General features: G+C 46.3%; 1 protein-coding gene across 2 annotated transcripts in view; it reads left to right on the forward strand.

Annotated features, from left to right (window-relative positions):
- COL9A3 (collagen type IX alpha 3 chain) overlaps nucleotides 1-12604 on the forward strand; it is a 68494-nt gene that overhangs the window by 11729 nt on the left and 44161 nt on the right. For both annotated transcript variants that reach the window (XM_082226033.1, XM_082226034.1), the window contains exons 4-9: nucleotides 903-938; nucleotides 3613-3684; nucleotides 3992-4045; nucleotides 8575-8610; nucleotides 11050-11073; nucleotides 12002-12055. In XM_082226033.1, coding sequence (XP_082082159.1) covers nucleotides 903-938; nucleotides 3613-3684; nucleotides 3992-4045; nucleotides 8575-8610; nucleotides 11050-11073; nucleotides 12002-12055 — 276 coding nt within the window. The remainder of the gene's footprint in view (nucleotides 1-902; nucleotides 939-3612; nucleotides 3685-3991; nucleotides 4046-8574; nucleotides 8611-11049; nucleotides 11074-12001; nucleotides 12056-12604) is intronic.

The raw sequence follows: 12604 nt of genomic DNA on the forward strand, positions 1-12604 counted from the left end.
TGCGTTTCCCCAGCCCCTCTGGGTGGCTCCCAACAGAATATTAAAAACATGATAAAACATCAAACATTAAAAACTTCCCTGAACAGGACTGCCTTCAGATGTCTTCTAAAAGTAAGATAGTTGTTTATTTCCTTGACCTCTGAGGGGAGGGCATTCCACAGGGTGGGCACCACTACCGAGAAGGCCCTGTGCCTGGTTTCCTGTAACCTCCCATCTTGCAGTGAGGGAACCACCAGAAGGGCCTTGGCACTGGACCTCAGTGTCTGGGCTGAATGATGGGGGTGGAGACGCTCCTTCAGGTATACAGGACTGAGGCCATTTAGGGCTTTAAAGGTCAGCACCAACACTTTGAATTGTGCTCTGACCAGACCCAGCTTAGCTTGATCCAGGTCCAGTTGTGACCGACTCTGGGGTTGCGGCGCTCATCTCGCTTTATTGGCCGAGGGAGCCGGCGTACAGCTTCCGGATCATGTGGCCAGCAGGACTAAGCCGCTTCTGGCGAACCAGAGCAGCGCACGGAAATGCCGTTTACCTTCCCGCCAGAGAGGTACCTATTTATCTACTTGCACTTTGACGTGCTTTCGAACTTATAGGTTGGCAGGAGCAGGGACCGAGCAACGGGAGCTCACCCCGTCGTGGGGATTCAAACCGCCGACCTTCTGATCGGCAACTCCTAGGCTCTGTGGTTTAACCCACAGCGCCACCCGCATCCCAAAATGATGCTTTAGGAGTTCCTAAATCTTAGTGGACAGTGAAGTTCTAGCAAGTACTCCAGCATCCGGACTTACAGGAAATCTTCATGGTCTTTTAATGGGGCTGGGGAAAGATTGGGTGTAAATATGGCAGCTGACAGTGCAGATAGGAATCTAACTCTTAATTCTGCTTTCTTTTAAAATATTTAGGGAGAGCCTGGTCCTCCTGGTTTGCCTGGTCCACCAGTAAGTATTTGCTCATTTAACATTACTTAATGTTGTCCTTGGGGGAGTCCAACAAGCGCCATCGCTCAGTGGTAGATCAGAGACTTTGCATTCAGATGCTCTATGTGGGTGGCTGGGATTAAGAGCTGCTTTGGATAGAGGTAAGATTCTACAAGTGTGCTCTGTTACTGTATTTTTAGATACCCCGCTGCCCATTTTCTCCTCCCTTGTTTATTTATTTGCTGCAGTGAGAATCTGCATTTTATGAGAAGCTGTCTTCTGTTGTGCATTTTTCCTTATTGTGATTTTATTTCTGTAACTGTTTAGATCTGTATATTGCATAGATATCACATTACGCATTGTGCTTTGTGTTCTCTGTTGTAAACTGCCCCGTGGTCTTTTGACAAAGGCTGGTATGCAAATTTTTAATAATAATAGTAAAAACAATGGATAATAAAAAAGTTAATGATAGTAATGAGGTTGATGCAGAAGGTTCCGGGTTCAAGTCCCCAGCATCTCCAGGTAGGGTTGAGAGAGACCGTGAAACTCTGGAGTGTTGCTACCAGTCAGTGTAGACATTACAGAGATAGATGGACCCAAGGAATGATCATAAGCATCTGTGGTACAAGAAAGGGACTAGAATCAGGGGCAAAGGGTATAGGAGGAGTAGAGACAGCAAAGGACCAAGGAACACACTTGTCTGGGAAATAAAAGCAGCTTCCGGTAACTTTTATTTCTGAAAGGAGGACAGGTAGGGATGAAAAACCTGAGAGCCTCTAGCTCAGTGGTTATTAAGCTTTTTTCCCTGGGCCACACTTTGAGAATAAAAAATTGCTTGTGCAACACCGAATTTTTTTTACTGATAAGAAATTTGTTGGGAAACGAAAAGAAACAACTCCTACATCAGGGACCGTGCTGAGGAGGGCTGCAGTGAGGAGGAATGGTGGGAGCCACCCCCTCCCCTGATCCTAAATCTTCCCAGGAGCAGGAGGACAGCATAGATTTGGAACAGTGGTTTGCGGAGGGGCACAGTTCAGAAGGCAGTAGCTGGGAAATACTGGATGCGGAACAGCTAGGAGAAGAAGCACTGCGGGGGGAGAGGGTTAAGAGATTTACAGTCTCTGGACAGCATTCCTCCGCTCAGCCCAAGGTCAAGAAGAGCTGAGAAAGTGGCAGAACAGAAAGCACAGAGGGTATAAACTCAGATTACTAGATGTAGGAGTGATGTAGATTAATAGGGACAGAAGGGGGGGGTGTTATGTACTAAGCTTGGATCCTAGAACAATAGGCAAGTAGGATCCTAGAAGGCAACGACTGACTGGCTTGCAGGAAAAGACCAATCAGGCTCCAGGAGGAAGTTAATCAGCCTATTAGGCTGGTAAGATCGTAGAATGCAACAACTGATTGGCCTGCAGGAAAAGACCAATCAGTACGCACAGACCATCCCCTGACTCAAACTAGTTCGTTAAGAAAATCCCCAAACTCGGTTCCATGGGTGACTCTGGGTCATCTCTCTGCGGTAGCTTATCTTAAAGTTTTAAGTGTCTATACACTTATTGCATTTACAAATTTTTAATTTATTGTTGTACATTGTTTTAAATGTTTGTTTTCCTTCTGGGATTGTACCCCCAAGTGTGTTTTATAAGCTAGTCTCTGACCGTAATAAATTACCGTATTTTGCGCCCCATAGGACACACCAGCCCATAGGACGCACCTAGTTTTTTGGGGGGGAAATAAAGAAAAAAAAATTATTTTCCCCCCAGGTGCGGGGCTGGAAGAACCAGGTCAGGGAACAGCGGGAAGGTGCGCTCCTCCTCCCCGCTGTCCCCCGAGCTTGTGGGGCTGGCGATGGGGAGAAGTACGCTGAGCCCGGGACTGGAGACAGCTCTGCGCAGCCATTGGGAGCTGGGCGGGACTTCGCGCCCCGCTCCCGATGGCCGCGCAGAGCTGCGCTGAGCCCGGGACTGCAGGCGGCTCTGCGCAGCCATCGGGAGCCGGGCGGGACTTCGAGGTCTCCCGAGGGTTGCGCAGAGCTTCCTGAAGCCTGGAGAGCGAGAGGGGTCGGTGCGCACCGACCCCTCTCGCTCTCCAGGCTTCAGCAAAAGTCTGCATTCGCCCCATAGGACGCACACACATTTCCCCTTCATTTTTGGAGGGGGAAAAGTGTGTCCTATGGAGCGAAAAATACGGTATCTACCCAGAGCTGTAGAAGCGACTGTGTTATCTTTGGCAACAAATACTTAGCTATCTGCAGTGCACATTCCTTTGGCCGGGAAGTGCCCTTGGCATATTGATTGCCCTTGGGTCTTCCTGCCATGCTCGCCACCACCTCCAGCCACGTGGCACACCACACCCTTTGAGAACCACTGCTGTAGCTTGTGGGGCTGCAGAGAAATATCTGGGGAGCACAAAGCCGTTTCCCTTTTTCCACATCCCACAGCAGAGAAGTGCTCAGAGCCTTGAGAAATACTTAGCAACTCATTAGGCAGGCTGCAGGGATAGAATTCCGCTGAGGGGAGCCTTCCTGCTGGTGTGAGTCAAGCATGGATTCCAATTCCGAGACTTGAAAGAAATTCCGCGCTTATATATGCTGCGGAGTCCACGCTTTGAGAAAGTGTCAACGCTGAAGCCATGCTATCCTGTTATATCTCTGTGGTTGTTATATTAACAGTGCCTGCCTCTTAATCTGGTTTAGGGGCCGAAAGGAGCACCAGGGAAGCCTGGGAAAGCGGGGAATGCCGGCTTGCCTGGCCTTCCAGGAGTGGATGTAAGTATTGAATATTCCTTCCTGCGCCCTCCTCATTAGTGAGAGCAATTCCCAGCATGCTTTGCTCACATCCCAGCGCTCAAATTATGGGGGAAAATCTCTCTCTGTGTGTTCTTCAATATAGTCATTCTCTTTTCTTTTTTAAAAAAGGACCCCACTCTGTTCTCTTGGCTATAACTTTTAAAGACTGGTTTTAATATTGAATTTTGTCAGTTGTCGTATCCTGCCTCTGGACCTCGTGGTGAAGGATGGGTAAGAAATCTCATAAATGAAAACGTTAATATTTTCTCTGCTGTTTCTTCGTCAGGGTTTAACGGGATCCGATGGCCCACCTGGACCAGTAGGACCACCAGGGGACAGAGTAAGTACCAGAACTTTTAAAAACTTGAAGGACCATTGGGGCAAAAGCAAGCTCATTGACCAAAGTGGAATGGCAATATTAATCTGCCTGCCAGGCATGGGAAACCTGAGGTCTTCTAGGTGTTGCTGGGTTCTCCTTCAGAAAAGGTGAAATTGGCAATTAACTGTTCCACCCAATTCTGCCTCTGGCTCCACCCACCTCTGCCATGTGGCTCTCAGATGGTTTGCCCAGAAGTGAATGTGACCCTCAGGATAAAAATGGTCCCCTGCCCCTGGGATAGTTTATCTAGAATGGGGGTGAGGAACGTGCAACCCTCTAGATGTTGTTCTTCTGCAAGTCCCAACATCCCTGACCATTGGTTGTGCTGGCTGGGGTTGATGGGAGAATAGAATCGTAGAGTTGGAAGGGACCCTGAGATTCGTCTAGTCCAGTGTTTCCCAACCTCAAGTCTCCAGCTGTTGTTGGACTACAACTCCCATCATCCCTAGCCAGCAAGACCAGTGGTCAGGGATGATAGGAACTGTAGTCCGAAACCAGCTGGAGATCCAAGTTTGAGAAACCCTGATCTAGCCCAACCCCCTGCAATGCAGGGATCTCAGCTAAAGCATCCATGACAGATGGCCATCCAACCTCTGCTTAAAAACCTCTAAGGAAGGAAAGTCCACCATCTCCCAAGGGAGACAGTTCCATGGTTGAACAGCTCTTACAGTCAGAAAGTTCTTCCTGATGTTTAGTCGGAATCTTCTTTCTTGCATCTTGAAGCCATTGGTTTGAGTCCTACCCTCCAAAGCAAGAGAAGACAAGGTTGCGCCATCTTCCATGTGACAGTCCTTTAGATATTTGAAGATGGCTATCGTCTCTCCTCTCAGTCTCCTTTTATCCAGGCTAAACAATATCTGGAAAGGTCCACAGGTCCCCCAACTTTGCTATTACCCACTGCACATACAGCTAACCAGTGTGTGAATTACTTTCCATATTTTAAGGGATTCCAGGTCAGGATTTGTGCGAGGTCTGCAGCAGATTTGATGTAAGAATTACCAAGCTTTCCCTGAGAACTCACCATTTCTTCAGCCATTAAGAAGGACAACAATCCACTCTTTCCTTCCAAGCAGCCAGCGCTGTAAAAGACTAGTTTAGGATCTGTCAGGAAGTAGTCCAGGAACAAAAAAATGTGAATAACCGAGCTTTTAAAAATCTATAACTAAGCTGGCATTTGTAAACAAAGTTGATCTTGATGGGATTACAGCCTGATCTTAAGGGGGTGGAAATGGAATTAATTAAGGCTTTTGAGCTCTCAGAAGCTGTCCATTTGATTAGAGGGTTGTCTTTAAATTTAACAAGGGGGGAAAAACCCTACTAATCTGCTTTGGTGTGGTATGCAGAATGCCAGGGTGCCCTTCCTTTTGAACTCCAAATCAAGCTTTTCAGATGTTTTCGTAAACCAAGTCCCTTTTTTAAAGGCCAAATTCATGGAGGAGAGAGCTTTCGACAGGATATCTCTGTTCTGCCTCCACGGTCATAGCCAGCAATGCTTCTCAGTACCAGTTACTGGAATATAGGTCCGTATAGTTAAAGCTATGGTTTTCCCAGTAGTGATGTATGGAAGTGAGAGCTGGACCATAAAGAAGGCTGATTGCCAAAGAATGGATGCTCTTGAAGTATGGTGCTGGAGGAGACTCTTGAGAGTCCCGTGGACTGCAAGAAGATCAAACCTATCCATTCTGAAGGAAATCAGCCCTGAGTGCTCACTGGAAGGACAGATCATGAAGCTGAGGTTCCAATACTTCAGCCACCTCATGAGAAGAGAAGACTCCCTGGAAAAGACCCTGATGTTGGGAAAGATGGAGGGCACAAGGAGAAGGGGACGACAGAGGACGAGACAACAGTGGTGGAGTCTCCTTCTTTGGAGGTCTTTAAGCAGAGGCTTGACAACCATATGTCAGGAGTGCTCTGATGGTGTTTCCTGCTTGGCAGGGGGTTGGACTCGATGGCCCTTGTGGTCTCTTCCAACTCTATGATTCTATGAGATGGTTGGACAGTGTTCTCGAAGCTACCAGCATGAGTTTGACCAAACTGCGGGAGGCAGTGGAAGACAGGAGTGCCTGGCGTGCTCTGGTCCATGGGGTCACGAAGAGTCGGACACGACTAAACGACTAAACAACAACAAACCAGTTACTGGAAGCCGCAGGAAAGGGGAATGCTCTTGTGTTCGAATCCTGCTTGCCGGCCTCCCACAAGCACCCGATTTTCCACTATGAGAACAGGATGATGGACTAGATGGGCCATTTGCCCATCTAGCTGTCTCTCCTTACGTTGCTGTGACAAATCCCTGCTTAAAGGCACTTACATCCTCAAACAGGGTTCAGAGACATGCTTGCCAATATTATAGCAATGGTGGGAAAGGGGGAGGCGCTTTGCAAATGACATGCAGGAGGGGTGAACTCCTCCTGTGCCTGTTAGTTTTCATCTGCCAAGACCCAATGACGCAAGAGTCATTGTAGTCCGACTCCCTTCAATGCAGGAATCTCAGCTAAAGCATCCATGACAGATGACCCTCCCACCTCTGCTTAAAAACCTCCAAGGAAGAAGAGAAGAAGAAGAAGAAGAGTTTGGATTTGATATCCCGTTTTATCATTACCCAAAGGAGTCTCAAAGCAGCTAACATTCTCCTTTCCCTTCCTCCCCCACAACAAACCCTCTGTGAGATGAGTGAGGCTGAGAGACTTCAGAGAAGTGTGACTAGCCCAAGGTCACCCAGCAGCTGCATGTGGAGGAGCGGGGAAGCAAACCCGGTTCACCAGATTACGAGTCCACTGCTCTTAACCACTACAGCACACTGGCTCTCAAGGAAGGAGAGTCCACAACCAGAACAACTCTTTCTGTCAGAAAGTTCTTCCTGATGTTTATTTGGAATCTCCTTTCTTGCAATGTGAATGGTGCTACCATACCCTCTGACATGCCCCAGCGCAAAACTTGGACATGCGTGTTCCGGGTTGTGCTGCCACACAAGTCACATGACCTCCATGCACATAACAGTTTTCACATGCAGGGCAGAATAAAGATAACAGTTTGAGTTCCTCACTTGAAGCTTTACAAATTTATATATTGTAACATCATGGATGGAAACCATTAATTATGCAGCTGTTGACTAAGGGATTATTATTATAACTGAAATGTAACTGATATTAATTAAGATTATGGAACACAGTGATATAAGATCGGAAATTGCACCCAGTCCACCATGCGGGGAGCCAATTTAACTGAAATGCATTAATTGGAAGTTGATTGACATTTTGATAATTTTGATAATTTTGGAATTAATCGTTACTATTATAATTTGGCTATTAGAGTGGTACCTTGGTTTTCGAACATTTCCATTGACAAACATTTCAGTTTACGAACACCGTAAACCCAGAAGTAAATGCTTTGGTTTTCGAAAGCATCTCAGAAGTTGAACATGCTACGCGGCTTCCATGTTTAATTTTTCGTATTGAGCTTTCCATTTTCAAACATTTTGGAACTCAGAACAGATTATGTTCGGAAACTGAGGTACCACTTTATTGGGTTTATGTTGAAAAACTAATTCAAAAATATTCAAAAAACAGAGAGAACCTTCTGCCTTGGTATAAAGCAAACGAGGAGAGTTACAACTCTGCCTGGTGTGAATTTGTGACGTTGGTCAGAAAGGTTTTTCAGTAGGCCAATGGGTGGAATTGATTTTTCTGTTTAATGTTTTTTAGCAAGCCTGATCACTTCTTATTACTGAGTTGAAAGGGAGGGGAGGGCAAACATATATGTAATTTATTATTTCCTGCAGTTGATCTATACCTGCATCTCTATACATCCAAAAGCATCAACATGAAGAGGTTGGGGGGGTTGTTTTTTGCACTACTAGTTCAAAGCGATCTAGTGCAAATGGGCAATGCTGTCATCCAGAGGGTCACCCATTCACACTGAACTGGGGTGTGCATTCAGTTGTGCAAGGCGACATGAGTCTCTTTCTGCACCAACCACTTGTGAGTTATTATGCACGACGTAGAACTGGTTTTGTGACCACCAGTGCTCAGCACCATTTGACAAGGCTGGGAGCACCTTCTCAGATGGTTGGGCAGTGGGCATGAATTCCCACTTCCCCACCTCCCAAAGCAGGAGCAGCAGTGTTGTGTAATGGTTAGAGTGTTGGACTATGACCTGGGAGAGACCAGGGTCAGGATCCCCACTGAGCCCTGAAACTCACTGGGTGAGCTTGGGCCAGTCATCGCCTCTCAACCTAACTGGCCTTTCAGGGTTGTTTTGCAGATGAAATGGGGAGGAGGAGACCTCCTTGGAAGAGAAAGGTGGCATATAAATGCAAAAACAAACAAATAAAAATGAAACAAAATTAGAGGAACCATGGCTGCAAAGAGGTGCTCATGAAAGAGCAGAATGCAGTGTTTCTGTGATCATTTTGACATCAGTCCCTAAATGGCAACTTTCACAGTGGAATCCAAATTCAGTGCAGCGCTAATTTTAATGTTTCAATCTGGCAGGGCGCCATAGGACCTCCGGGGCCAGCTGGACCAGCCGTGAGTTAACCTACAATTTTATATCTCTTGCATATAAGTATGGAGTAGGTTGTGCATCACGCACATTGCTGCGTAGTACAATGTCAACGGGGATCCTTCGTGCTGCTGTTTCTGAAGTCGCAGGAATAAGGCAAGGGCATAGCTAAGGGGCAGAACACACTTTTTGCATCCAGGTCAGGGGTCGGCAACCTAAGGCCCATGGGCCACAAGTGGGGGTCGTTTAACCAGCCCCCGAACCGAGCCACCCACTCGGTGAGTCCCTGCGAGCTGTGCTAAATCAGCGCGGCACGGGGACTCGCTTTCGTGGCACTGGAAATCATGTCTGCGCAGACGATGGAAATTGCGTCTGCGCAGGTGTAGACGCCGGAAATCATGGGGTCGTGCGCAGTCTGGCCTAAGGAGGGATCTCCGCTGGAGTGAACTGGCCCAGGCAAGGTAAACCTTGTCGTCCCCTGATCCAGGTGGTCCCAGCACTTCCTTTTTAAAGGAGCTGAAAAATGGGAAGTCATAGCAGATAGTACCAGACTACATAGCACAAGGAAGCTTTGTGTGTCCAAGAATAGCTGGGAGAGGAGATGCTAGATCTGGTCCAGTGTTCAATTTCGAACTCAACGTCTGCTGGGCCTGAAAATTAGCCGGCGCCAACAGATGGGTACATTTGGCCACAGTTACTGGGGTGGCGAAGTCATTAGGAATATTATTTCCATTGGAATCAGCAAGGATTTGGACCAGCTCATAAAAGTTATAAAGGTGCAAAATCCCATTTTGTTAATAAATCTTGTGCCATCGCTGCGGAAAGCTGTGAAGATATTGTGCCAATAGTTCACAGTATTGCCTTTTGTCTCCACTGTTAATGTGACATCATGATGTGAACTGATGTTCTGTCACCCTGGATCATTTCGGGGGGGACGACCACATGTGTTTTGGTTTTGGTTTTTGTAGCTGAAGAAGGAACTGTGCGTCCTGCATTGGTCAGAGTTGGCCCTATCCATTAAACAGCTAACATGCGCAATTGCAGACATTTCTTTATTTTTGTAGCAAATTTAACGAAAGAAAGAAGCGAAAAGGCAAAAAGAAAACCCCGGCTCCCAATAATAATACAAAAGCCATCAATATATCCATCTCAGTTTAAACCTACAAGTCGATATATGGCACCCAAATGTCCTGCAGACAGCTGAATAATATTGACAATTATAAGACATATGTTCAAATGTAGCAAGGCCAGCAAGGTCCTCAGATATTCATTTAATAGATGGTGGGTGTTTGTCTAACTGGGCTCAAAGGATAAGTTGCTTTGGTCTTCCTGATGGGAAGTTATGGGCACTCACCACAATTGGGTGAGAAACCTATTGCGGTTATTAATATTGCACCTATGCGAGCTGTTGGATAGAAACGGACTCTTCTTTGAAGTAAAAATTCTCCAGTCCAAAAATATGGTTCAGAAACTTTACTTGCAGAACTTTAACTCCAAACAACAATAAGTTACATTCAGATAGTTGCCTATTTCTTTATACTGATCCCAGCATAGGTATAAACCTTTTAGATTTCTAGCATCTTGCATCCTGAGCTAAAAAATCAAAGCTATATCTCTCCTCAAACAGCCTCCATTTAGCCTATGGCTGTTTTACTGGAGAGATTAGCACGTCCGTTCTCTTCAGCAGCTGGAAAACAAAGCATATGCATAGACTTATGGGATTCTCGGCTTGTGACTGAGCCAGCAGAAATACAGCCCCACTTAATGATTATCCTGTTAGGCTCTCTGCAGCTTCAGTGGAAATTTCCATGCCATGCTTCACAGTATACATGCAGGCACATTATAGAGTTACAGTGGTGCCCCGCAAGACGAATGCCTCGCAAGACGGAAAACTCGCTAGACGAAAGAGTTTTCCGTTTTGGAGGTGCTTCGCAAAACGAATTTCCTATGGGCTTGCTTCGCAAGACGACAATGTCTTGCAACTTCCTGCTGGTTTTTTTCCCTCCCCCCCCTTTTCTAAGCCGCTAAGATGCTGATCTGATCAGCAGATAAGCCTCTAAAAGCCGCTAATAGCGCTAATCTGCTAATCTGTCAATGGGCTTGCTTCGCAAGACGAAAAAACCGCTAGACGAAGAGAATCACAGAACGGATTCTTTTCGTCTTGCGAGGCACCACTGTATTTTCCATTTCAATGTGCATTAAACAATTATACTTAACAAAACCACCATGTGCACTGCATCAGTTTTCACATTTCCTCACATTGATTTTACAGCCTCTTACATCCGTGTAAGAACATCCATTCCCTTAGCAGGAAAGGGGCAAAATAGTTTGCTAATGTTTTAAAACTGCACATTTTATATTTGAATAAAGGGAAGGAAAAAGAGAGGAGAGAGTGGGTTTTCAAACAAGGTCTATTTTTTTATGAATCTTCTATTTTTAAAATGTAATTTTGATCTCACTTTCAGGGCAAAGGACTTCCAGGGCCTCCGGTAAGCAAGACCGGCTTGGTACTATTTGCCGAAATCTAATCACACCAGAGCTCAATACTTACCTTTGCCTCCCTGAAAACTGCCTTCACAGCTCTCCATATTCAAACAATGCCTGCATCACTTTTAGATGCAAGGCATTTAATGTTCCAAGGCAGTTTTAGATGCAAGGCATAGAATGTTCCAAGGCATTTAAGACTCTGTATTTGTGGGGTAAAGGTAAAGCTAAAGGTAAAGGGGACCCCTGACCATTAGGTCCAGTCGTGGCCGACTCTGGGGTTGCGGTGCTCATCTCGCTTTACTGGCCGAGGGAGCCGGTATATAGCTTCTGGGTCATGTGGCCAGCATGACTAAGCTGCTTCTGGTGAACCAGAGCAGTGCACGGAAACGCCGTTTACCTTCCCACCAGAGCGGTACCTATTTATCTACTTGCACTTTGATGTGCCTTCAAACTGCTAGGCTGGCAGGAGCAGGGACCGAGCAACGGGAGCTCACCCTGTCACGGGGATTCGAACCGCCGACCTTCTGATCGGCAAATCCTAGGCTCTGTGGTTTAACCCACAGCACCACCCGCACCCCTATTTGATTGTGATCCAGTTGTGCCATACAGAACAGCCCTATTTGCTAAAGCAGCTAAAAGTATTCATGCTAGCTATATAAAAGACAACGCTGTAGACAGTGCAGGTGATTCATAAATTTTACTTATTGTAAATGGATGTATATCTCTGGATATATATATATATTTAACAGGTTTTAATTGACTCGCTGGATCCGTAATTGAATTTGTAATGGCTTTTAGTCAAACACAATAAATGATCGATTGGATTGGAAGGAAGAAGAGCTGCTTCGCAAGATGATTCAAATACCTTGGATGTTCAGAGCTCCTGCCCTATGGTTCTGGCTCATATAACATGCTTTCTCTCTTTTGCAGGGACCTCCAGGCCCCAGTGGGCTCCCAGGTGGAAACGGATATCCAGGACCACCCGTGAGTTCCTCTTCCTTCTGAAGTTTCCCATGCCAGGATGCGCCCCAAAGGGATAAACCTCTTGCCTTTCAGCGCTGCGTTTTTCAGGTGTTGCAACTGTATGTCCAAACAACCAGGTGGCAATCTTTCCTTTATAATCAACGCCTGCCAGCATACCGTATTTTTTGCTCTATAAGACTCACTTTTTCCCTCCTAAAAAGTAAGGGGAAATGTGTGTGCGTCTTATGGAGCGAATAGAGGCTGCACAGCTATCCCAGAAGCCAGAAAAGCAAGACGGATTGCTGCTTTCACTGCGCAGCGATCCCTCTTGCTGTTCTGGCTTCTGAGATTCAGAATATTTTTTTCTTGTTTTCCTCCTCCAAAAACTAGGTGCATCTTGTGGTCTGGTGCGTCTTATAGAGCGAAAAATACGGTAATGGCACCCTCTCAGAGCCAAGTACTGAATCGATTCAAAATTTGGCAGCTGCGTCTCCTTTTAGCGTGGCTGAGAAGGGAGCAGCTCTTGAAACAGAGGCAGATTTTGGTCATTTGGCATCCTGAGTGAGCACA

Source organism: Podarcis vaucheri (assembly GCF_965113315.1).
Source record: "Podarcis vaucheri genome assembly, chromosome: 6".
Taxonomy (NCBI): domain Eukaryota; kingdom Metazoa; phylum Chordata; class Lepidosauria; order Squamata; family Lacertidae; genus Podarcis; species Podarcis vaucheri.